The 23,841-nt window shown below is 36.4% G+C and overlaps 2 protein-coding genes across 7 annotated transcripts in view; one reads left to right on the top strand and one right to left on the bottom strand.

Annotated features, from left to right (window-relative positions):
* The first annotated feature begins 147 nt into the window (after positions 1 to 147).
* LOC145737799 (uncharacterized) lies at positions 148 to 978 on the top strand. Its single transcript, XM_081992627.1, has 3 exons — positions 148 to 530; positions 586 to 699; positions 753 to 978. Exons 1-3 carry the CDS (start codon positions 425 to 427, stop codon positions 848 to 850), a joined length of 318 nt encoding a protein of 105 aa, XP_081848753.1. The 5' UTR covers positions 148 to 424; the 3' UTR covers positions 851 to 978.
* LOC145737791 (diacylglycerol kinase eta-like) overlaps positions 888 to 23,841 on the bottom strand; it is a 45,891-nt gene continuing 22,937 nt past the window's right edge. For 2 of the 6 annotated variants that reach the window (XM_081992608.1, XM_081992610.1), the window contains exons 7-27: positions 23,229 to 23,425; positions 22,856 to 23,176; positions 22,343 to 22,549; positions 18,225 to 18,395; positions 17,652 to 17,848; positions 17,453 to 17,602; positions 15,803 to 15,859; positions 15,555 to 15,711; positions 15,215 to 15,500; positions 14,957 to 15,160; positions 14,661 to 14,890; positions 14,269 to 14,472; positions 11,760 to 11,994; positions 11,510 to 11,707; positions 11,279 to 11,456; positions 11,041 to 11,228; positions 10,663 to 10,988; positions 7,365 to 7,541; positions 7,033 to 7,308; positions 6,377 to 6,640; positions 888 to 6,324 (exon numbers count right to left, since the gene is read on the bottom strand). In XM_081992608.1, coding sequence (XP_081848734.1) covers positions 6,268 to 6,324; positions 6,377 to 6,640; positions 7,033 to 7,308; positions 7,365 to 7,541; positions 10,663 to 10,988; positions 11,041 to 11,228; positions 11,279 to 11,456; positions 11,510 to 11,707; positions 11,760 to 11,994; positions 14,269 to 14,472; positions 14,661 to 14,890; positions 14,957 to 15,160; positions 15,215 to 15,500; positions 15,555 to 15,711; positions 15,803 to 15,859; positions 17,453 to 17,602; positions 17,652 to 17,848; positions 18,225 to 18,395; positions 22,343 to 22,549; positions 22,856 to 23,176; positions 23,229 to 23,425 — 4,280 coding nt within the window. In that variant the 3' untranslated portion in view covers positions 888 to 6,267. The remainder of the gene's footprint in view (positions 6,325 to 6,376; positions 6,641 to 7,032; positions 7,309 to 7,364; positions 7,542 to 10,662; positions 10,989 to 11,040; positions 11,229 to 11,278; positions 11,457 to 11,509; positions 11,708 to 11,759; positions 11,995 to 14,268; positions 14,473 to 14,660; positions 14,891 to 14,956; positions 15,161 to 15,214; positions 15,501 to 15,554; positions 15,712 to 15,802; positions 15,860 to 17,452; positions 17,603 to 17,651; positions 17,849 to 18,224; positions 18,396 to 22,342; positions 22,550 to 22,855; positions 23,177 to 23,228; positions 23,426 to 23,841) is intronic. The other 4 variants (XM_081992609.1, XM_081992613.1, XM_081992611.1 and 1 more) reach the window with 4 other exon arrangements.

Raw genomic sequence — 23,841 nt, 5'->3', positions numbered from 1 at the left:
TCAAATTTTTTCGTGACTTTTTTGATGCATTCTGTCGTTCAATCGTCAATAACCAGCTTATTTGCAACACTTTGTGTAAACTTTTATATGCCAATGGATAGCCAATGAAATAAGCTTTCTATTGACGTATAAAAGTTGATGGTTAGCGGTACCATTTTGCCGCTAGAGAGCTTCAAAATTTTTAAAAGTAAAATTACAAAATTCCTTGTTTTCCAACGGAATTCATGGAAATTACCAAACTTTATTTATGTTTGTTTATATTTGAATTGCCCTTGACGTAATGCCCCTCGAAAATACCTGACTTATCTTGAGGTTGTTAAACTACCTTTAAGTAACATCCTCCTTGTTATCTAAATGACATTCTTATTACTGGAATTAAGTCAGTTTTGTGTTGGCCACCATTTAAACAACCCACACAAAAAAAATGTTTTCCTTATATTTCAAAGTGTACATCATTACCGTATTAGTAGTGGTATTTATCACCACAGTTGAGGGTGAAATAATTAACAGAAACCCTAAAACTGTTAGAGGTACGTATTCACCATTACACTATACGCAGATGCTATGTTGGTTGCATACTTTCAGGGGCTTTAAGGGCAATTGGGCTCGGTCCTTGGTGTGTGGGCTGTCCAGCCCATTACTGCGACGACGATCCGAATATTGTTCTTGGTTACTGTTGTGGCTGCGCAGGTTTTTTAGGTGACAAAACGTCAACCAAAATGGCAGTTTTTTAAAAAATTTTTGGGTTTTAGACAATTTGCCAGTAACATGCGTCCCGGCCCTACGATGTCCCTTAAATATTCACGAGTTGTGTCTACGATACGAATACATGATGCACTGCTGCTGCTAAAAGTGACGTCAGTATTAATTTAATAAAACCAACGGTATATAGTATTGCAGTAAATGTTTATTAGATAGAATAATTATTAATCTATTCTGATGGTATACTTATTACTATTAATACAGGGTGGTCCAGGTTTAAACACACAGTCACATCAAAAAATAAGTTGATAACCTGCATTATTATGTCATTTTTCTGAAAAACGTTTCCTAAGGAAGATCTTCCAAATTTCAATTCCTCCAAAGTCCAAATTTGTAGTGAATAGTCTAAAAACTTGCTATTTAGAATTCTAGAAGAAAATGGAAAGTAAAGTAAAAAGCACGAAAAGTTAGTTTTCAAGACAATTTTCATGAATCTAATATCAATGTCTTGTATCTAGGACTATTTTCAAGACTAAAATATTGAAATGTGTCTTAAATTATGAAAACTTACTTCAAATGCAAAATTTAAGCTTCTGATGTCACTTTTCATTAGTTCAGAGTCACTTTTTGGTGTTCAAGTCAATTTTTACGAATTTGCAGTCAAAAATTGTAGAAAATGTAGTATTTTATGTTTTCAAGTCAATTTTCTATATTAAAGTCTCTCGATTTGCACGAAAACTGCTAATTGAGATATTGAACGCTTCTGAACGACCAAAACATGTTGCAAAATGTATAAGTATCAATTTACAAATTTAAACTGACCAAAACAAATTCCAAATGCTCCTGAAGTAGTCTAAAAACATTCCAAAACACTATACAACCTCTAAAATGCCTTGCAAAGCTTTCAAAAGCAGTTTAACAGCTTTCAAAAGATTCTAAAACCGTCTACAAGCTTTCAAATGCCTTAAAAGCAGTCTAGAATCTTCAATAAGGCTCTTTAAACTGTCCAAATGCTCCTAAAGTAGTCTAAAAAGGTTTCAAAACACTACAGAAACTTCCAAAATCATTTAGAACAGTTTAAATGCTTTTCAACTAGTCTAGAAGCTCCCAAAAGATATTAAACCAGTTTGGAAGCTTCCAAAAAATGTTGCGAATTGTGTAAAAGACTCCAAATGCCTCTAAAGCATTCCAGAACCTTCAATATGCTGTTTAAACAGTCCAAAAACCTTCCAAATGCTCTCAAGTAGTTAAAAAATGTTTTTAAAGTTTTCAAGTATTTTGAAAAAAACATTTTGCATATCTGAAAGAGTTTTGTGCTTTTTTCAATCTGGACTCTAATAATGAGTATTAATTTCAAAAGTGCTTGTTCCAAATTTGATCAAAATTGCTCCAACCACGGTTTGACAGTTATGACAAAAAACCGATTTTTACACAGAAATTTGAAGGACTCTGTATATTTTCCTTGGCCCTTCAATTGGCAATGGATTTGTGACACTTAAAACTGGACCACCCTGTATATATAAAAAAAAAGGAAGGGAACGAGATCATACGAATTTTCATTGAACAAACCAATAAAATTATTACCCTCCAACATTTTGGAAGGAAACATCCATTTAAATTGTGCGACAGTTCACTAGAAATCCTAATCTTTAAGTTTCAGGGAAAAATTAAAAATGGCGCCCTTCGTACAGTAAATCTTATTAACATTCAAATACAACAAACAACATAGTAAAATATCAATTTTTTTAGGTTAATTTGAGGTAAAACGCTTGATGGAAACAATATATTATTCGTCCAAAAGGCTTTATACGTAAATACACCATGATTGTCACCACATACTATATAATCGATAAATTGTTATTAAAAACTGTGAAAGTGGACCCAAATTTGAATGTAAAAAAAACAATTTTAAATGTACGTGTTTGTGTGTATTGCTACATTTACAACAACAAAGGCAATTGCTTTCAGTTTAGTGTGTATAAATAGTAAATATAAATTATAAAAGTATAAAACTTATTAATCTGGACTATATACGAAAAACTTATATAATTAGGAGATTACGGCGGAAATGTTTTTGGGTTAGATAAGGCAATATATTTTGGAAACCCAAGTTGTCACTACAATAACTTGTATCCTGTCAAATCGTTTAATTGACCTTTTTTGCCTGGTTTGGGCCTCCCTATATATTGTCATTCCGCCATTTTGGATCCTTAAATATAGCACCAGTCATACAGTGAAACCAAATCAAAGTCTCTACACACTACAGGGTCGGCTTAACTTATTTTCCTATCCTTACTTAAATATTAGAAGTAACACATTTTGGAAATCACAGTGGGCCTATATATTATCATAAATAGTTTAATTGTTTAAATGTTGAATAGTTTTGCTGTTAAGTTTACGTGTGCACCACATTGCAGACAACAACTTTGTCTTGACCAATCACAAACTACTCTACTGATATTTACGCAAATGGTGCGCATGTAGACTTCTCATTGGTCGTGTAATAGTACACTTTACGTAAAATTAGTCGTTTCTATTGGCGTTTCAAGATTAGAGATACTCCCTCTGGTGATCAGTTTTGAAAACAGTTTCTAGCTGTCATTTCTCCGTTTGTGTGATTAGGAATTTAGCACTGTGATTGATAATGATGGGTTAGAAACGGGTTGGTCGATTTTAGTTCTGGCGCTGCGGTCTTAACTTGAAACGCCAATATTCTATTGCTATAATCGATCAGAGTTGACAACACCGCATTGTCAAATATATACCGCGATGACGTGTACAATTTGAGGATGACAGTGACACTTGGAAGGAAGGATTTTTTTTTTGGGTTTAGGGTCTAATAATGGGGCTTTCCTTCATAATTACTTTACTAACTATTTAATTTAAATCCAGAAAATATAATTTGTCTCGATAATTTTGAAACTAAATTTAAAATTGTCCATGGCAAATCCAATATGACAACTCTGCCAAAAGGTGACCTTTGCGCATTTAATTTGACATTTCAAGAAGCCATTATTTATTTTCGTTTGTTTTTTGTCTTCATTGCATTTTGCTTGTCACAGTAAAACTGTCAAAATCAAACTTTACAACAAACAACTCAGTTTGAACAGTAAACAACTCACTTATTCGACGTGTTAGGTAAAAACGCTATACAGGGTGGTCAAAAGACAATTTCAAGGGCTACAAATTGGTATATTGAACCACCCTATAACTGTCAAAATAACCGAGTTATTGACATATTACAATGGAGTAGTTTACAGGGTGATTCAATGAATTTTTAACATCCTTGTAGCTTGTTTAATTTTCATTTTATAAAAAAAAAACAAATATGAATCTTGTAGATATTTGCATCAGTATACAGGGTGTCCCAAATTTGAGCAAAAAACCAAACTTATAATTTTTTTTCGATTTTTGGAATCTACATCAAATTCTAGGCCTACTTGATGTAAAATGTTTGTATCGATATTCAATTGTTTTTGCTCTAGCTACTTTGACCAACCTCCTCGAAAGCAGAAATTCCCAATTTGAGCGAAATTTTGGTGCACTTTTCCAGAAAATTGTCCATAACTCGCTTATTTGAAACACCCTGTATAAAACCACCGTATAACAAAAGCAAGCTAATGAACGGGGCTATCGCGTGACACTAAGCGGGCACGGCTAAGTTGCCCCGTTTAGCCGCTAGAGGGTGTCAAAGTTGACTCTCGTTTTTTACTCCATATCTCAGGAACGTTTCAGGTTAGAGGTCTGAAATTTTTATCACAAATGCCCCTCGATGGGGTGCAACTTTTAACTTCTATACAATTTTTTGGTACCATGCACCGTTTGATCTTGACAAATTAAAAACTGGAATTGTCAAGAATTTTCAAGGGTGATACCTTCGGATTTTTTTTTAGAAATTTTTTTATTTTCAAAATTAACCTCAACTGCTTAAATACCTTCAGGTAAATACTACAAAAATGTCGTAAAGTGTCATTTGTCAAAATGTAATTTTGCAAGGGTGCCACGCCCTAAAGTGTCAAAATTGACATAATTTTAATATCATCTCCGAAACGGTGCCAGTTACAGCAAAACGGACGTCAGATTTGTGTTTCCCAGGTTCAAATTAGTTAAAAAAATCACTTTCATTAAGGAAAATCGAAAATGGTCGCCGTTAGTATAGTAGGCCCAAAAAATCCCTAATTTAGATTAAATTTTAGTGCACTTTTCCAGAAAATTGTTCATAACTCGCTTATTTGAAACACCCTGTATAAAACCACCATATAACAAAAGCAAGCTAATGAATGGGGCTATCGCGTGACGTTGAGCGGGCACGGCTAAGTTGCCCCGTTTAGCCACTAGAGGGCGTCAAAGTTGACTCTCGTTTTCTACAATTTTTGCTCAATATCTCAGAAACATTTCAGGTTAGAGGTCTGAAATTTGTACCACAAACGCACCTCGACGGTATGCAACTTTTACCTTCTATAAACTTTTTTGGTACCATGCACCGTTTAACCTTGAAAAATAAAAAACTAAAATTGTCAAGAAATTTCAAGGGTGTGATACCTCCTGATTTTTTTCAAAAAAATTGTTTATTTTCAAAATTAACCTCAACTGTCGAAATACCTTTAGGTTGATAGTACAAAAATGACGTAAAGTGTCATTTGTCAAAATGTCATTTTGCAAGGGTGCCACGCCTTAAAAAGTGTCAAAATTGACATAATTTCAAGGTCATCTAAGTTAGAGCAAAACGTACGTTATATTTGTGTTCCCCAGGTTGCAATTAGTCAGGAAAGTCACTTTGATTGAGCAAAATCCAAAATGGTCGTCGTTAATATAATAGGCCCAAAAAATCCCCAATTTAGACTAAATTTCCGTGCACTTTTTCAGAAAATTGTTCATAACTCGCTTATTTGAAACACCCTGTATAAAACCACCGTATAACAAAAGCAAGCTAATGAATGGGGCTATCGCGTGACACTAAGCGGGCACGGCTAAGTTGCCCCGTTTAGCCGCTAGAGGGCGTCAAAGTTGACTCTCGTTTTTTTACAATTTTTGCTCAATATCTGAGGAACGTTTCAGGTTAGAAATCTGAAGTTTTTACCACAAGTTTGATTTTTGAAAAATTAAAAACTAGAATTGTCAAGAAATTTTAAGTACATTTTTTTTATTTTCAAAATTTTTCAAAGTTAATAGTACAAAAATGTAAAAAACAAATTATTTTTGAATTTTCAAATTTTCCAATTTTTTCGGAAAAATTTCCATAAATTTTCCGGAAATTTTAAAATTTCAAAGATGATTTGTCATTTCATTTCAAACATTTCCATCAAAATTGAATCATTCATGTGACCCTTACATTGACTTCAGTGTTTATGGTCACGTGCTTTAAGTTCTTTTTGAAGTTGCCATATTTGGACAATTTTAAATATTTTTAGTTTCCCGCCAATTTAGAAATCTTCTCAATGAGAAAATGGTATAAAAAGGAAATCACAGGAAAGCCCCATAGTAATTTAAGGGTTTCGATCGCTAAAAATGCACGTTTATATTAACCCTTCTGATATGACGATTATTAATAAATTTGAAAAAGTCTTAAACGCCTTGCGACAAATCTTTGATTGCTTGCAAAATCCTTTTTACGTGTCCAACCTAAAAACCACCTGTCAGATGTTTGACAGGGTGCAGCTGGAAAAAGACTTACCTTGGTGACCCCCAGATCCTTCAAGTCCCTCCTGGCCAGTGTGAGCAGTTCCCGTCCGCGAATGTCGTTCTTTTCGAAACTGTCAATGTATTCAGACAGTTGCAACGTGTCCAGCCACGTGGCCACCTCGTGGGTGCCCCACGAAGCCACCTCACGCTTACAACTGGACATTCGACGTTCAGTGGTCACCGTTTTCCTGAATTTCAACCAGAACAGTTTCTTTTTTTTGTGTTCGCCTTCTTCAGGTACGGTTTGTAGGAAAACCTACACACACAAATATTTGTAATGAATACCATTTGTAATAAAATACAGGTGTGGTAAATCCAAAAGCGACCATAGGAAAACCGTGTAACGGACAGAGAAACGTAGGTAATTGCATGCGTGGGACAAAGACAGTAAACGAAAAAAATATCAAGTAGGCCATATTTTCAGCGCGCTGTTGCCAAACGCCAAGTTATTTTGTCGACGGTATTTGAGTGATACTTGGCGTTTGGCAACAGCGTACTGAAAATATGGCCTACTTGGTATTTTTTTCGTTTTCTGTCTTTGTCCCACGCATGCAATTATCTACGTTTCTCTATCAGTTACACGGTTTTCCATTTACCACACTTGTATATGAAAGATCCACCAGTAAACTTGTTAACAATTAAACTTACTAAGCTTCCTGCTGGCGTGTCATACATTACGCATTTCCTCAACTCCAACTCCATATTGGCGAGGGTGACACTCAATTTGCTTTCCAGGTCTTCGCGTAGTTTTAATTTGTCACTTCTGTCGTGCAGTAAACAGCAACTTTCCTCGTACAGTTGCTTTACCGTGTCCACTAGTTTGGTAAACTCGATTCTCAGCACGGGGCCCGTTAACAGTTTGCCTTGGGGATGGATGTTTTCCAGGCAGGAGTCAGTTTTGGTGGCTAGGGCGTACAAATCCGCCTGATGAGAGCGAAAAACCTTTAATTACAAGCCACTTGGTGGAGATGGTGACAAACCTCTAAAGTGTGACTAATGGCCAGTATTTTGATCCACTTGCTCAGTGAGGTGGCGCATTCAATGAAATTGAGCAGCAGGTAGTGTTCTTCTTCGCTGAATAACATCTCCACGTCCATTCGTTCTGGTAAACGTTCCACAAAGGTGACCGAGTGTTTCTCTTTTTCGATGTGCGGTACCTGGAATTTTTCAGAAAATCCCAAACTACAGTCTAATCTGTCATTAGTGGTTCTCTCTGTCCTAGAGCAAGAGGCAGTGACGTCATATTGAAATTCATTCTTGTCTTAGATTACTTCTTAGGGTTTTTTACCTTTAAATATGGTCACGTGACTGCAAGAATGCATTTTTAACCGTAAGAAGAGTCACGAGACCTTTAGGAGATTATTCGACGCTTGAAAATAGTCACGTGACCTACAGAAATTCCTCTCGATCGTACAAATGATCACGAGACCTTCATAGCAACATTTTGACTTTAAAAATGGTCACGTGAGTGCAAGGATAGCATTTTTAACCGTAAGAAGAGTCACGGGACCTTTAAGAGATTATTGGACGCTTGAAAATAGTCACGTGACCTACAGAAATTCCTCTCCACCGTAAAAATGATTACGTAGTCTTCTAAGCAACATTTTGATCTTAAATATGGTCACGTGACTGCAATGTAGCTATTTTAACCTTAGGAGAGTAAACAATTGAATATAGATATAGATATTGATACATGAAACATACAGGGTGGTCCAGTTTTAAATGTCAATAATTCACCAATCCATAGCCAATTAAAAAATAAGTTGACATTCATTATGTCATTTTCCTGAAAAGAATTTCTGTTTAAAAAATCGTTTTTTTTTTTGTCATAACTGTCAGACCGTTGGGGCAATATTGATCAAATTTGGAACAAGCACTTTATTACACGTTATTACGGTCAAAGACCCAAAACTAACCTAACCCAACTTAAAAATTGTCTTGGAAATGGAAAATTCACTTAAGAGGTTTAAAAAATATTATTGTAGCCAGTTTTCATAGTTTCCAGACAAACTAAAAGACTTAAAAATTGTGTTTGTAACCAGTTTTCATGCAAATCGAGACTTTAATACTAAAAATTGACTTGTAAACATAAAAACTACTTTTTCAAGAATTTGTTACTACAAATTCATACATTTAAACCTTAAAAATTGATTTGAACCCCAAAATGTGACTGAACTAATGAAAAGTGACATCAGAAGCTTAAAATTTACATTTGAAGTAAGTTTTCATAATTTGAAGACAAATTTCCAATATTTTAGTCTTGAAAATAGTCTTAGATGCAGGACATTGACATTAGATTCATGAAATTTGTCTTGAAAACTAACTTTTCGTGCTTCTTACTTTGCTTTTGATTTTCTTCAAATTCTGGACTATTTTTAGTGCTTCAAAACTGCTTTCAGCTTGGAAAATCGAGTTTCAAGACTGTCTTCACCAAGTTATTGACATAGCAAACTTAAAAAAACAATTTTTACATTCCTCATAGACTTAAAATGGCATTCCAAGCTTTGTCACTATTAAATCGACTTCTAGACACCTCAGTGCTAAAAATTCGGGTATTTCTTAATAAACTAGACTGTTTTTAGTGTTTTAAGGATGTTTTCAGTGCCTCAAATCGAGTTTCAAGACTATCTTTACAAAGTTTTTGACTTATCAGGCTTAAAAGCCAGTTTGTCCACTGACCATAATCTTGAAAATGTTATTTCAAGCTTCTTCACTATTAAATTGACTTCTACACTCATAGGTGCAATAAATTGTAGCATCTCTAAGAAATTCAGACTGTTTTTAGTGCTTTTTAAGACTGAAAAATCGAGTTTAAGACTATTTCCAAAAGTCAAGTTTCTTCAGTAATAAAAGTAAAAAATTTTGGTACTAAATGCTACAATAATAGTCTTGAGAACTAATTTTTAGAAATAAAATGTCTGAAAATTTAATTTACTTCTAGACTTCCAGTCCCGTCCAGAAAATTCAGTTGTACACCAATTAAAGTCTTGACAATATACTTTTGGACTCTCTTTAGTCCTAGTAAGGTCCGTTCTAGCATTAAAAGTCAACTTTTATACTATTTTTAGTAGTAAAAAATGAGTTGCATGCACAATACAATCTTTGTCTTGATTTCCGGATTTTTTTTAGTTCTTGAATGTCAGTTTCAGACACTCAACCAGAATGGCAGTCTGAGAAAGCGAATCATAAGACCATTCCTAATAGTAAAAAGCAAGCTTTTTACAAGTCTTGAATGTTCAATTTTAAACTGTAAAACGATTTTTTAAATTGAAATTTGGAGGACTGTATCTTCCTTAGGAAACGTTTTTCAGAAAAATGACACAATGCAAGTCAACTTATTTTTTGATTGGCTATCAAATGGTGAATTATTGACACTTAAACTGGACCACCCTGTATACAGGGTGTCCGGAAAATACGTGTACAACGTTTGACGACAGACTCCTGACGTCAAAATATGTCGATCTAAGCCGACTTAGTTATATCCAAAATTGTCTCGTTTAGCCGGTAGAGGGCGTCAAAAATTTGTAAAAATATTGGTTTTTTACTAAATTACGTGAAAACCTGCTAATGGATTTTAATGAATTTTAGTATGTAGACTAATACTATAAAATGACGTTTTCTAGTAGTATAGTCACCGGCTGTAAATAAGTGGAAGTGTTATAAAAGTGATATAATACGTCAACATTTCTCCTCATTTTTTATATGAACGGCGTTATGACAACCCAGATATTTTTGTCGAGTGACCGGAAGTATTTTGAAGCTATTTTACCTCTTTAATATTTCCCGGTGGATGAGCTGTTTCGCCAGAAAAAAAAATTTACAATTACCTGCATACATCAAAGTAGGTATAATAAAGTTGAAATTATTTATTGTAAGAAACTAAGTAAACCAAAAACATTACTTAAGCAAATGTGTAAAATGACCGCCATCTTGCTGAATACACTTATCAATACTCTTTAAGAAATGAAATTGTACCCAATATTTTTACAAATTTTTGACGCCCTCTACCGGCTAAACGAGACAATTTTGAATATAACTAAGTCGGCTTAGATCGACCTATTTTGACGTCAGGAGTCTGTCGTCAAACGTTGTACACGTATTTTCCGGACACCCTGTATAATTGTTTCTCTCAATTTCCTAACTAATTGCAACTCGAAATTAATTTGAGGGTAAAAGAGAAGTTGTGACGTGAAATCTCCATATCTCACTCAGTTCACAAGTAATAGAAAAGAAACGACAATTATTACGTCACTGCCTTGTGAGATGAATTTGACTTACCGCACCACTGAACGAGTGTTGACGTATTTTCTCTACCGTGACCCCCAGGAAACTCTTCGAACTGTCAGTTGAGTGTCCTGGCATGCTTTGTCTGGTGATGCTAGTTCTAGATTTGTCGTGTCCCGTGCCTGAAATGGACAATCTCGGCTTGGCTCCGCCCTGTCCTGCGATGCTTTGCCGTTGCTTCTCCTCCCAACTCTTTAACGAGTTCTCCAAGTCCCGATTACGACTCAGCATTTGCATTCTGTTTTTGTGTAGAATTCGTATGATTCCGGGCGGTTGAATCCAGGCTTCGCCGTCCACTTGGATTGGTACTCCTTCTTCTCCTGCAAGTACACTTTTATTCAAGATTTCTTATTAGTTTTAAGTGTCTTTTACCTAAAATGTTAATCTGAATGCTCTGACATTGAGCGATGCGGTGGTGCTGGAACCGCATCATCCTCGAAGCAGCCATTTGCATCGAACCGAAAACGGCGACCACCTCGAGGATTTTGTCATCGAAAGAGGGAGCAAAAAACATGTCATCCTCTTTGGTGCCACCCCAAAAATTGATGCCGCCCATAAACCTAATGAGTGGGTTTTAAAACGGTCCTTTTGAGTACATTAAAACGCCCACCTGGGGATGTTTAAAATGACAATTCCCTGCAAACTTGGTAGAGGTATTCTCTGGCCGTCACACTCGAGTTGTACGCGTTGTTCTAGATTTTTGTAGGTTCGTTGCAACAATTCCTTACCACCTAACACACCGTACCATAAGTAGTTTTTAGCTCTGGACCGACATTTTTCCGGATGTTCTATAGGATAACAGTCAATCATGTATTGCTTAATATTTACTGTCTAAAAATACCTTCACGTTTGTGATGGAAATCCAGTGATATTTTAGCATCAATTCCAATCCCGAAATAGTTGTTCATCACGCATCTTTCGTAAAAACCTTCCATCAAAGTCTCCTCGGGGTCCATAAGTGGACTGACTGCTGCGCAAAGTGTATCCGCATTGGCCAGCAGGCATTTACTGATAAAACCCCCACCACTAGTGGCAACATCTACAACTCCCCCGTTGAAACACGTTCTCTGTACACTAATCACTATACTCACTAGGCCATTGCGGTAATCGAACCAACGGATTGATAATCGGCAATTTAGTCTTCCTTCTCTGCACTTTGTCTGCCTCACTCTTTCTATCCCTAATTTTCTCAGTTTCCTGGTAGATTTTCGTGGTGGCAGCCGCTGTGGCTGCCAAAGCAGCCGCATCCTGCGGATTCAGCATGCTGCAGCAGGAAATTCTTCTGGTAGCCGCTGGTGATCTTGTCATAGACGGATCGTGTTCCACCTGCCAAATTGGTATCGTAACTTAGGGAAAAAGGAAAGACAAGGATGGAAACCACTTCGTAAGTGACGTCTGTCAGACAAAAATTCACATGATTTGATTTGTCACCTTCAATGGTTCTCTCTCCTTACCGAGGGGTAGATGTCTTAGTGTAGTGATTTAAGATCTTATGAGACATTGGCGGCATTCGTTTTCAAGTTCCCTGGAGCAAGCAGAGCGTTTTTGACGTCGTAATTTGGGAAAACTATAATTTGGCCAACTGTCAAATTACGTCATTGTGACGTCAAAAACGCTCTGCTCACTCCAGGGAGCATTTGAGAGTATTTTGAAGCATTGTCTGTATATTTCAAAATGTAGTGTATAAATATAACATAATTCACTGAAAATTGAACAGAACAGCATAGACACATGTAATTATTATGGTAAAATCTTTTGTTACATGATATTGAGTAGAAACAATATTCATTACAAATTATTATAATAATTTACTAATTTTTGCTTGTTGTTTTTGCTTGTACAGTGTTGCAAGCGCTAAAATGACGAAATCAAAGTCACGTGCTGTGTCTCTTTGCAAATTTTAAAAGTCAAGTGACTAATTTTGACAGATGTCAACTGGCCTTTACAGTGTTGCAAGAACATCAACATCACGAAACGTGTATTTTGCAATTTAAATTTTTCCAACTGTCTAAATTTAATTTGCCATTTTTCAAAGTTTAAACCGCGTTTTTAAGACCACGTGACTGTTTTTGACAGGCGTCAACTAGGTTTTACAGTGACGCAAGCTCAAAATTGTATTATTAACGTCACGTAACGTGTATTTTACAATTTCAACTTTTACAACTGTCTAAATGTAATTTACCAAATGATCAACATTTAAATTACATTTGAAAGTCACGTGACTATTTTGGATAGATGTCAGTTGGCTTTGACAGTGTTGCAAGCTGTAAAATGGCATAATCAAAGTCACGTGATGTGTCTCTTGCAATTTCGGCTTTTACAACTGTCTAACTTTAATTTACCAAATGACCAATATTTAAACCAAATTTAAAAGTCACGTGACTGTTTTTGAAAGGTGTCAGTTGGCTTTTACAGTGTTGCAACCTCTAAAATGGCATAATCAAAGTCACGTGATGTATCTCTTGCTATTTCGACTTTAAATTTAATTTGCCATTTTTTCAAAGTTTAAACCGCGTTTTTAAGACCACGTGACTGTTTTTGACAGGCGTCAACTAGGTTTTACAGTGACGCAAGCTCAAAATTGTATTATTAACGTCACGTAACGTGTATTTTACAATTTCAACTTTTACAACTGTCTAAATGTAATTTACCAAATGATCAACATTTAAATTACATTTGAAAGTCACGTGACTATTTTGGATAGATGTCAGTTGGCTTTGACAGTGTTGCAAACTGTAAAATGGCATAATCAAAGTCACGTGATGTGTCTCTTGCAATTTCGGCTTTAAATTTAATTTGCCATTTTTCAAAGTTTAAAAACCGCGTTTTTAAGGTCACGTGACTGCTTTTGACAATGTCAACCAGCCTTTACAATGTTGCAAGCTCAAAAATTAAATTATCAAGTCACGTGACGTGGTCCTTACTATTTTCCTACTGTCTAAAGTTAAATTATCAATTTTTCAACAGTTTCTTTTAAATGATAAGTGTCGTTATTTGACACTTGCCAACTTGGTTACTATGACAGTTAGAAGATTCGTGCAAACGTCAAAATATAATTCGTAATTTCAGGCAACCGTACAAAAAAATATTTTTTGTTGGTTAGAGTTTGGAAAAACAGTCACCTGACCTAAAATTTTGGTAAAACCTTTACGTTGTCACCTATTAATCTTTATGACGTTTTGATAATAGTCAAAAGTCAAGTACAAATTGTAAAAGTAGGCATGCTACTTAATCCAAACTAAAAACTGTCACGTGACCATAAAAAAATTCATTTCAAGAGTGTATTTCCTCAAGATTTATCATTATCTCAATACCAGGGGACTTAGAACTAAATTTAAGAATGCCACAAATGTGTAAACATTTCAAGGTATCCTAAGGCAGTTTAAAAGGCATTTTGAGTAATCGTAGAAGCATTGTGAGCTATTTTAAAGGCATTTCAAGATATTCTGTATGCAAAAAGGCAGTTTTTCAATTCAATTCAATTTCTTCACCTCGATTCTGCATAACACCAAGCAAACTAATTAAAAAAAAAAGGTGCACAAACAAGCAATTAAAAAACTGAAAAGTGGGCGTGTTTTTCCATTTTGCTGCGATACTAACCGTCAACAAATTGGTGGTCGAACTGTTGTTGCTGACGTCACTAACGGACAGTTTGTCCGACTTGCAGCAGAGATTGTGCAAATCCAGATCGTCGTCAGCGCCCTCTATCTCGATCCGAATCGTCTCCATGCGTTCGGATCTGATCTGTTCGGTCAGTATCGGGGAGGGGGGCTCTACAATCACGCTCACCGGGGGAAATTTGAACTGGAAAAAGGAGAGGCAACGCCTACGTGATGACAGGTAGAGTCGAGTAATCACGTGACTTTTAAGGGTGTTTTATGTACACTCGAGGGTGAATATGTAGTAGCTGGTAACACTACAAATGTTCTGTCTAATCATTCCATGCAATTTGTGTTTCTTTTGTTCTATTTTAGTTTCTTTGTTGTACTTACCGTTTCACTTTCCTTGTCGCTATCCTTGTCTAACGCTTCTTTTACAGTGGTGGCGGACACATTGGACAACTCTTTGGCCAATTTGTTTAAACTTGTCACGCTACCACGATAACTGGCTGGTATATTTTCAGTTTCTTCGTGTAACGTGCTCTGTCTGGTTACGTTCGCTTCAGTTTTGGAGGATTTGCTTGGAGGTCGTTTTTTAAACGATCGTCGAGCTATATCGCTTCCTGTATCATTTAATACCTTAATGGTAATACCACGTGTTCAGTATGCCCAAAAGTTTCTTGTCTTACCCTCAACAAATTGAGCTAAACTGCAATACCTCTTGGGTTGATCAAAACGATTGTCCAGGTAAACGTGTTGAGACATGAAAGCTCGATTTTCGAAGCCATATTGAGCGTCCTGGTCCACTCGCGGAGCGCCTGGAGCTGATTTTCTGCGTATACTGTTACGTCTCTTGCGTTCTAGAGAATCTTTTTTAACGCTCAGTTTCCTTTCTAGCACCAAACTAAGTTAGATTTCAGTCCTAAAACCCCCCAAAAAAAACTTACCGAGTTCCGCATGAAATAAAGTGGTGTCGTCCGTGTAAGTATCGGCAACACTGTCCTGGTCGTACCCGTACAACATCTCTCCAATCATAGAACTGATGTCGTCCATCAAAGACTCGCCCTGGACCACGTCGGACGTGGGGTAAGTGTCCGTTTCCGGGCTGTCAATGTGCGAAATGTGACCGTTCATGTCGTCACCATCGCTACCTTTTCTTGGTACGAACGATCCGCGTTCCAGAATTTCGCTGGCAATGCTCGTCTCCTCGTTTGATATAATGCTGGAACATTCCTGAAATTCGAATCCTTCCAATTACCAGGTACAAACAATTGCTAAAGCATCTACTTTATCGTCATCCATGATGGTTCTGTCAAGATCCTGATCCGGTTTGGAGTCTCTGCGTGGCTTTTCCACTTCCTTTTTCTCGCACTGTTGCATTTTTTCGATGCTGATCAGCGTTGACGCGGTTTCAAGCAGGATTTTTTCAGTGTGAGTCTCCGCACTAAAATCACACCTTACCAAGTTGTAGTCCATTTATTTTGTCGATTTTTACGTTACAGAGGATTGTTAAAATGTATAAGGGTTGCTTGTACCTGATTAAGTGTGAAATATTAACGTTTCTGGTGTTTTGGAGGAAAACCATCTCAATCCTACAAAACAACCACCATTAATTTTGATAGTGTTGGACATGTATGAAGGATCTATTAATTTATAAATAATAAGCTCGAAGATAACAGCTAAACACTTGTAATGGTTATTTGACACAAACTCACGTGACATTATTGTCATTTTCAAACCAGTGATCATGTGACCCACTGTCAAAAGAAGGCCCAGAACCTTCTTATCGACCGTTGATTGATATTTGACTCTTGTTTAAAATGTTCTTTTTCCTGGGTAGGATAAGTAGCAAGGATGAAAAATTTTCTGGAAAAATTTCCATAAATTTAATTTTCCGGAAATTTTACATCCTAGCTGTCAGAACTTGCTCTGTGTCATCATCTTTTGTCACGTGATTATTCTGTTACAAATGGCCTTAACATCACCTGGTAGGAAAAGTGGCAATGGTAAAGTGTATTATCAGTTATCTCATCAAAATAAATTAGCCAAAAAAATTCAAAAACTATAATTTCCAATGGCTTTGTCATGATTATTATCATCCTGAAGATGAGATTTACTCAAATCTCCCTCACCTTCTAGTTGCATGATAATATCGTCATAACTGGCATCAGATTCATCATGACCATTCATTCTAATAATCTAGTAAATAAAGAAAATTTAAATAAATAAGCTTGAATAAAAATTCTATTATAGGGATGCCAAGTTATTTTTAAGGTAAATAACTAAACCTATCTAACTTACTTTCTACCTAAAAATCCTGCCTTTAAATATATCATTGAAACTAGAAATATCTTTAATACAAAAAATTACAAACTACTTACAACTAATACTCTTCGTCAAAGAGTCCAAATTGTCCAAAATAAACCGTCAGTTGACCAATCTTCTTCTTTTCCGTTGAGGTGGATTTTTAACTGCCTCCTCGGTTATCGATTTAACCACTTCTGGAATAGATCCTCTAACACAATCTGCTCCATGTAATAACGCGGACTAGACGGTACAATTGCTGGTAGCACTCGGTATTACACTCAGTAACTTCCGTTCCGGAAGGAAACAGCTCTCTAAGATCCCCTGATCTTCAATAGTCTGATTTTTGCTCGAATTTTTTAGAAAACTGACTTTCCAGCTCGCATTAAAAGTCTCTCTTGACAATCAACAACCAAAAAAACCTTTTTTCCCACCTTCTACCTCCACGTACCACCTTTGAAGTTCATCAAGTAATACTGTTAATTTTCTTAATAACTACATACAATCCTACTAAAACTAAATGGTAAACACTTGACATCCCTACAAAAATGTACCTTTTCTATAAATTAAATAAATAAATTTTCTTTATTTTCTTGAAAAAAAAATCCTTATTTTCAAGACAGCTTCAAACACGGACACCCTGTATAATTAGGTCAGGTTCTATTTTCAATTTTAACGCTTTTGACAAACGCGATGATTTATTGCGTGACGTGTAGGCAACACACCTTACTTGTTCAGGTTAATCTGGTTGCCTATCCTGTAATTTGTGATTGTCAAGAAAAAGCAGCTTTTTGTTTGTTGTTTTTTTCTGGTTCAACCACAAACTACGAATTAAGCAATTTCTTCACATATGGACCATTGAGGCGACAAATTTAACTTACCATTGCTGAATACGACTAGATCGTCTACTATCAGCAAAATCGGGTGGAACTGGCAAAGTCAGCAGCTCAGGATCGTCACTAACCGCCACAGAATCTCGTCTAATATCCGGGATTGGTGATATATTAACCAATCGAGCGGTTGCCACTGAACTAAAGGCAAAAATTAACACCAAATCACCATGGTGCTGTAAGATTGTACCTTGTGGGAGATGGACAAGAACTACCATCCGAACTGGACCCTGAATCCACGCTCTGGACTTTCAGGCAGTCCATTTGCGTTCTACGGACGCTTGACGGGCTTTTCTCGATATCGCTACTCAACGAGATTTTGACCGCCGGAATGTCCGGATCTGTGGCCTTTGACTTTTCCTCAAACACTTGCTCAGTGTGCTGTACCTATACGAACACATGTGCCATCAAATCCAATTGAAACGCCATTTAATTAGTTAAAAACAACATTCAAAGGTCACGCGTATAATTTTGAAATGCCTCTCGTTTGCCGTATCAATATTTACCAACCAAAAACGGGTGAAAACGAAAAGCGGATATGCATTTTAATTGTTTCTACACGCATCGAACCAATTTCAATTTTATGCTACACATTAGTCGAGATAAAATGGAAATTTGTGCTGTTAACCACTGCACTGAAACAAAGTGAACACTAGATTTAAGCCACGAATGCTTGTATATGTCCTCCAGAGGATGTCGATGACGTCTTCTTGGACAAAAGTGACCAATCATAAACGAACCAACAACGATTTTTTCAACTTACCAGGTTTCTCAAGGCTTTTTTCAAGCTATTGGCTCGATTGTTGAGCGCGTCCTTTTCCCGTTCCACGAATCTCGACGTTCTGCGATGCTTGCGAAAATTGAAGTTGCTCAGGTCCTTTTCCGACTTTTCGCTTTTTCCACGGTCGAACGATATCTCACTGTCCGTGTCGTCCTTTAAATGGGGAAAAAAAGTTTGAAAACCCCTCTCGACTAGTTTGTTGAGTTACAAGGCTGGCAAAATGTTAAATTTTGAACGGGTAACCCAGTTTCATGTGGAAAAAGGAAGTTCGTTACTGTTTGAAATCCTCATTTACGAAAGGGAAGCAAGCTAATTCAAGTAATTTTATACAACTGTCAAATAACAATTTATTTGATGGTGTTTTCTTGTCGGCGAAGTGAAATTTTACAGCTTTTTTTTCTGAACGTGCTAACTTAATTAGGGACCAAAATTGTTGAAAAGTGTGATAATTTCAGGATAGTAAATTGCTATTTATGTACCAAGGGCGTTAGAGAGAACGTCTAATGTCCTGAAGGCCTAATGGACATTATACTCCCAGTTTCACCTAATTCAGCAATTATTAGGTCTAAAATTCCTATTCAGTTACTTGGAAAAACCGTATAAAATGTGGTACAGTCTGGGAGAAAAGCAGTGTCAAATTTTGAACTAAAAGAAACACAGTTCGGAAGGACAGTCAGGGACAAAATCGCTGGTAAAACCCACTTCTAGTCAGAAAATGTTTGATTTAAGTACATTTTTGGAATCCTCATTAAATTTCCTATTCAATAGCCAAAAATAAAAAAAAATAAAAAACATATCGGTACAATCATGGTGATAAATGGTATCAAAGTTTGAATTGTTAGAAACACAGTTTGAAAGGACAGTCAAGGACAAAATCGCCTGTAAAACCCATTTGTGGTGTGAAAATGATAGTTTTAAGCACATTTTTGGAATCCTTATTAAATTTCCTACCCACTAACCTAAAAAAACACTACCAAATTGAGTACAGTCAGAGAGAAAAACAGTGTCAAAGTTTGAACTAACAGAAACACAGTTTGAAAGGACAGTCAAGAACAAAATCGCCTGTAAAACCCACTTGTAGTGTGAAAATGACAGTTTTAAGCACATTTTTGGAATCCTTATTAAATTTCCTATCCAATAGCCTAAAAAAATATCACTAACATCGGTACAGTCAGGGAGAAAAGTGCTGCCAAAGTTCGAAAACACAGTAAGCGACAAAATCGTCTGTTAAACTCACTTGGAGTGAGAAAAAGACAGTTTTAAGCACATTTTTGGAATCCTCATTAAATTTCCTATCTACTAACCTAAAAAAACTTTACCAAATTGAGTACAGTCAGAGAGAAAAACAGTGTCAAAGTATGAACTAACAGAAACATAGTTTGAAAGGACAGTCAAGGACAAAATCGCCTGTAAAACCCATTTGTGGTGTGAAAATGACAGTTTTAAGCACATTTTTGGAATCCTTATTAAATTTCCTATCCAATAGCCTAAAAAAATATCACTAAATTCGATACAGTCAGGGAGAAAAGTGCTGCCAAAGTTTGAAAACACAGTCAGCGACAAAATCGTCTGTTAAACTCACTTGGAGTGAGAAAATGACAGTTTTAAGCACATTTTTGGAATCCTCATTAAATTTCCTATCTACTAACCTAAAAAAACACTACCAAATTTAGTACAGTCAGAGAGAAAAACAGTGTCAAAGTTTGAACTAACAGAAACATAGTTTGAAAGGACAGTCAAGGACAAAATCGCCTGTAAAACCCATTTGTGGTGTGAAAATGACAGTTTTAAGCACATTTTTGGAATCCTTATTAAATTTCCTATCCAATAGCCTAAAAAAATATCACTAACATCGGTACAGTCAGGGAGAAAAGTGCTGCCAAAGTTCGAAAACACAGTAAGCGACAAAATCGTCTGTTAAACTCACTTGGAGTGAGAAAAAGACAGTTTTAAGCACATTTTTGGAATCCTCATTAAATTTCCTATCTACTAACCTAAAAAAACTTTACCAAATTGAGTACAGTCAGAGAGAAAAACAGTGTCAAAGTATGAACTAACAGAAACATAGTTTGAAAGGACAGTCAAGGACAAAATCGCCTGTAAAACCCATTTGTGGTGTGAAAATGACAGTTTTAAGCACATTTTTGGAATCCTTATTAAATTTCCTATCCAATAGCCTAAAAAAATATCACTAAATTCGATACAGTCAGGGAGAAAAGTGCTGCCAAAGTTTGAAAACACAGTCAGCGACAAAATCGTCTGTTAAACTCACTTGGAGTGAGAAAATGACAGTTTTAAGCACATTTTTGGAATCCTCATTAAATTTCCTATCTACTAACCTAAAAAAACACTACCAAATTTAGTACAGTCAGAGAGAAAAACAGTGTCAAAGTATGAACTAACAGAAACATAGTTTGAAAGGACAGTCAAGGACAAAATCGCCTGTAAAACCCATTTGTGGTGTGAAAATGACAGTTTTAAGCACATTTTTGGAATCCTTATTAAATTTCCTATCCAATAGCCTAAAAAAATATCACTAAATTCGGTACAGTCAGGGAGAAAAGTGCTGCCAAAGTTTGAAAACACAGTCAGCGACAAAATCGTCTGTTAAACTCACTTGGAGTGAGAAAAAGACAGTTTTAAGCACATTTTTGGAATCCTCATTAAATTTCCTATCTACTAACCTAAAAAAACTCTACCAAATTGAGTACAGTCAGAGAGAAAAACAGTGTCAAAGTATGAACTAACAGAAACATAGTTTGAAAGGACAGTCAAGGACAAAATCGCCTGTAAAACCCATTTGTGGTGTGAAAATGACAGTTTTAAGCACATTTTTGGAATCCTTATTAAATTTCCTATCCAATAGCCTAAAAAAATATCACTAAATTCGGTACAGTCAGGGAGAAAAGTGCTGCCAAAGTTTGAAAACACAGTCAGCGACAAAATCGTCTGTTAAACTCACTTGGAGTGAGAAAAAGACAGTTTTAAGCACATTTTTGGAATCCTCATTAAATTTCCTATCTACTAACCTAAAAAAACTCTACCAAATTGAGTACAGTCAGAGAGAAAAACAGTGTCAAAGTATGAACTAACAGAAACATAGTTTGAAAGGACAGTCAAGGACAAAATCGCCTGTAAAACCCATTTGTGGTGTGAAAATGACAGTTTTAAGCACATTTTTGGAATCCTTATTAAATTTCCTATCCAATAGCCTAAAAAAATATCACTAAATTCGGTACAGTCAGGGAGAAAAGTGCTGCCAAAGTTTGAACTGGCAGAAACACAGTTTGAAAAGACAGTCAGCGACAAAATCGCCTGTAAAACTCACTTGAAGTGAGAAAATGACAGTTTTAAGCACATTTTTGGAATCCTCATTAAATTTCCTATCCAATAGTCTAAAAAAACACTAAAAAATCGAGTATAGTCAGTTAGAAAAACAGTGTCAAAATTTGAACTGCTAGAAACACAGTTTGAAAGGACAGTCAAGGACAAAATCGCTTGTAAAACCCACTTGTATTAACACTATTCCGTCAACCATTCCGCAGCTGTGTCACGGAGTTTTCCGTGCGTAAAAAGCATTCATTCCGCAATTTTAGAAAATATTGTATTGTCAATAACTCAATTATTTTGACAATTATAGGGTGGTTCAATACACCAATTTGTAGCCCTTGAAATTCTCTTTTGACAACTCTGTATAGTGTTTTTTCCTAAAATGTCAAATAACTGAGTTATTTACTGTTAATTATATTTAAAGTCCTGTCAAAAAAACCTTCTTTTTTGTAAATAAACTACAAATTCCGACATTTCAGACTAAGCTTCCCGATTTATACGCACTTTTACGTTATATGGGATTAATCTTAATTCAGTGGGTGGTTTGCGTGTGTGATGTAACTGTGACGTCATTAAACAGGATAAATTTTTAGCCTTCAAAGTTTGCATTAAAGGCAATTCAAATATTTGCGAAAGTTGCAATATATACAGCATCGATCGTAAAGTAGGGGGATGAAATATCTCCGACAATAGATCAAGACCATCTAAACTGCAAAGTATTTTGTGAATAACGTCGATACATTTTCGCCAAACTAGGTCATGTTTTTTACCTGTTTTCTGCCGCTATCGTCCGAAGAAGTCGATGGAATATTGGCGGCATCGATATCGCTAGTGAGGGCGTGCAACAGCGAATCCTGTTTTTGTTGCAAAATTTCGCTGAACTTGAGCAACTGCTCGTCGCTTCTGGTGATGGAACTTTCGCTGATTTGCGCCCGGAGGTCTTTGACGGTTTCGCAAAGCACCTGAAACATCAACAACTAACGCTGAATGCTCGATCCAGTCAGTTTATCGTTCAATAATTGGCTAAAGCACTCGCAATTCATCTAAGAAGAGACCAATTTTAACAACACAAAATGCATAACCGATCGGTTTGACGTCATTCCCTATTTAATTTGGTTTTCAAGAGAAAAAAAAAAACGGATTTTCTTATCCAATAGGCCCGGTTTTCTAAGTGCTTCCGAGTCAAATTGAATTCGTATGAAACGCTGAATAACGATCCTGTTACGATAGACGGGAAGCTTTTTCTGTCGGTTAATTCTGTTAAGTGACGTGACAAAACTTACCTTTGCTGAATTTATAATGACAGATGTTTCCTCAGATTGCAGGATGTTCTGCAGATGACTCTTTAAGCTTTCTTCGTATTGGGTGATTTGAATGTGTAGAGCGCCCTCTGGTTGGCCAGGTGTTAACGATAGTTTTGGTACGGCAATCGTTCTTTCGAAAGCCATTACACTCCACCTGTCCAACATTTTTACACTGGCTCTTTCGTATTTTTCCAGGAGTTGTGGTAAATGAGCGTCCGAATCGCAGCTGGCGCCCCACCCCAACACTCGGGCCAGATCGTTTCCGGTCCCTAACGGAAGTACCGCCACCTGACATTGTTTCTGCAATGGGAGGGTTTAAGGACAAACCAGACCACCATATAAGATAACCTACGTGCATGTCGAGTTTGTCGATTTCGGACAGGACCCATCCCACGGAACCGTCCCCGCTACAAACTAATATACGGAATGGATCAAAGTGTCTAAACAGTCTTAAACCGAGACGGGGCCCCGTTGAAATCAAATCGAACACTTGGGCGGGGTTCAGGAGCTGTTTGAAACGTCGCAGAAATTTCACGCCCTGATTGTCTCCTAAAAAAAGTTTAAATAATGACAACCGGGGTGAGTTATCAAGAGAAAGTTCTGTAGAATGTGACGGGAACCCGCTTCTTCTGTCACATTCTATCAATAACTCTTCTTGAGAATTCCGTTCCCTGCTTTGAAGAATTAGGCTACAGGGAGGTGTGACATTATTTGACGGAAGATTCTTAGTTCTCATAACAGCGTTCTGCATTTGACGTCACTTATTTTCTAACTATGTTTCTGTTAGTTCAAACTTTGACACTGTTTTTCTCTCTGACTGTACTCAATTTGGTAGTGTTTTTTTAGGTTAGTGGAAAGGAAATTTAATGAGGATTCCAAAAATGTACTTAAAACTGTCATTTTCTCACTCCAACTGAGTTTAACAGACGATTTTGTCGCTGACTGTGTTTTCAAACTTTGGCAGC

Source organism: Ips typographus, linkage group LG14 (assembly GCF_016097725.1).
Source record: "Ips typographus isolate SLU linkage group LG14, UJ_Ityp_2.0, whole genome shotgun sequence".
NCBI classification, from domain to species: domain Eukaryota; kingdom Metazoa; phylum Arthropoda; class Insecta; order Coleoptera; family Curculionidae; genus Ips; species Ips typographus.
The sequence above is the reverse complement of the archived record's forward strand: the minus strand, read 5'-3'. Positions and strand labels throughout refer to the sequence as shown.

Excerpts from the sequence above, each read along its gene's own strand:
- LOC145737799 (XM_081992627.1), top strand. The coding sequence starts at position 425 with ATGTTTTCCTTATATTTCAAAGTGTACATCATTACCGTATTAGTAGTG. Across the intron at positions 531-585 it reads AAACCCTAAAACTGTTAGAG|GGGCTTTAAGGGCAATTGGG; the intron begins GTACGTATTCAC and ends GCATACTTTCAG. Across the intron at positions 700-752 it reads TGGCTGCGCAGGTTTTTTAG|ACAATTTGCCAGTAACATGC; the intron begins GTGACAAAACGT and ends TTTGGGTTTTAG.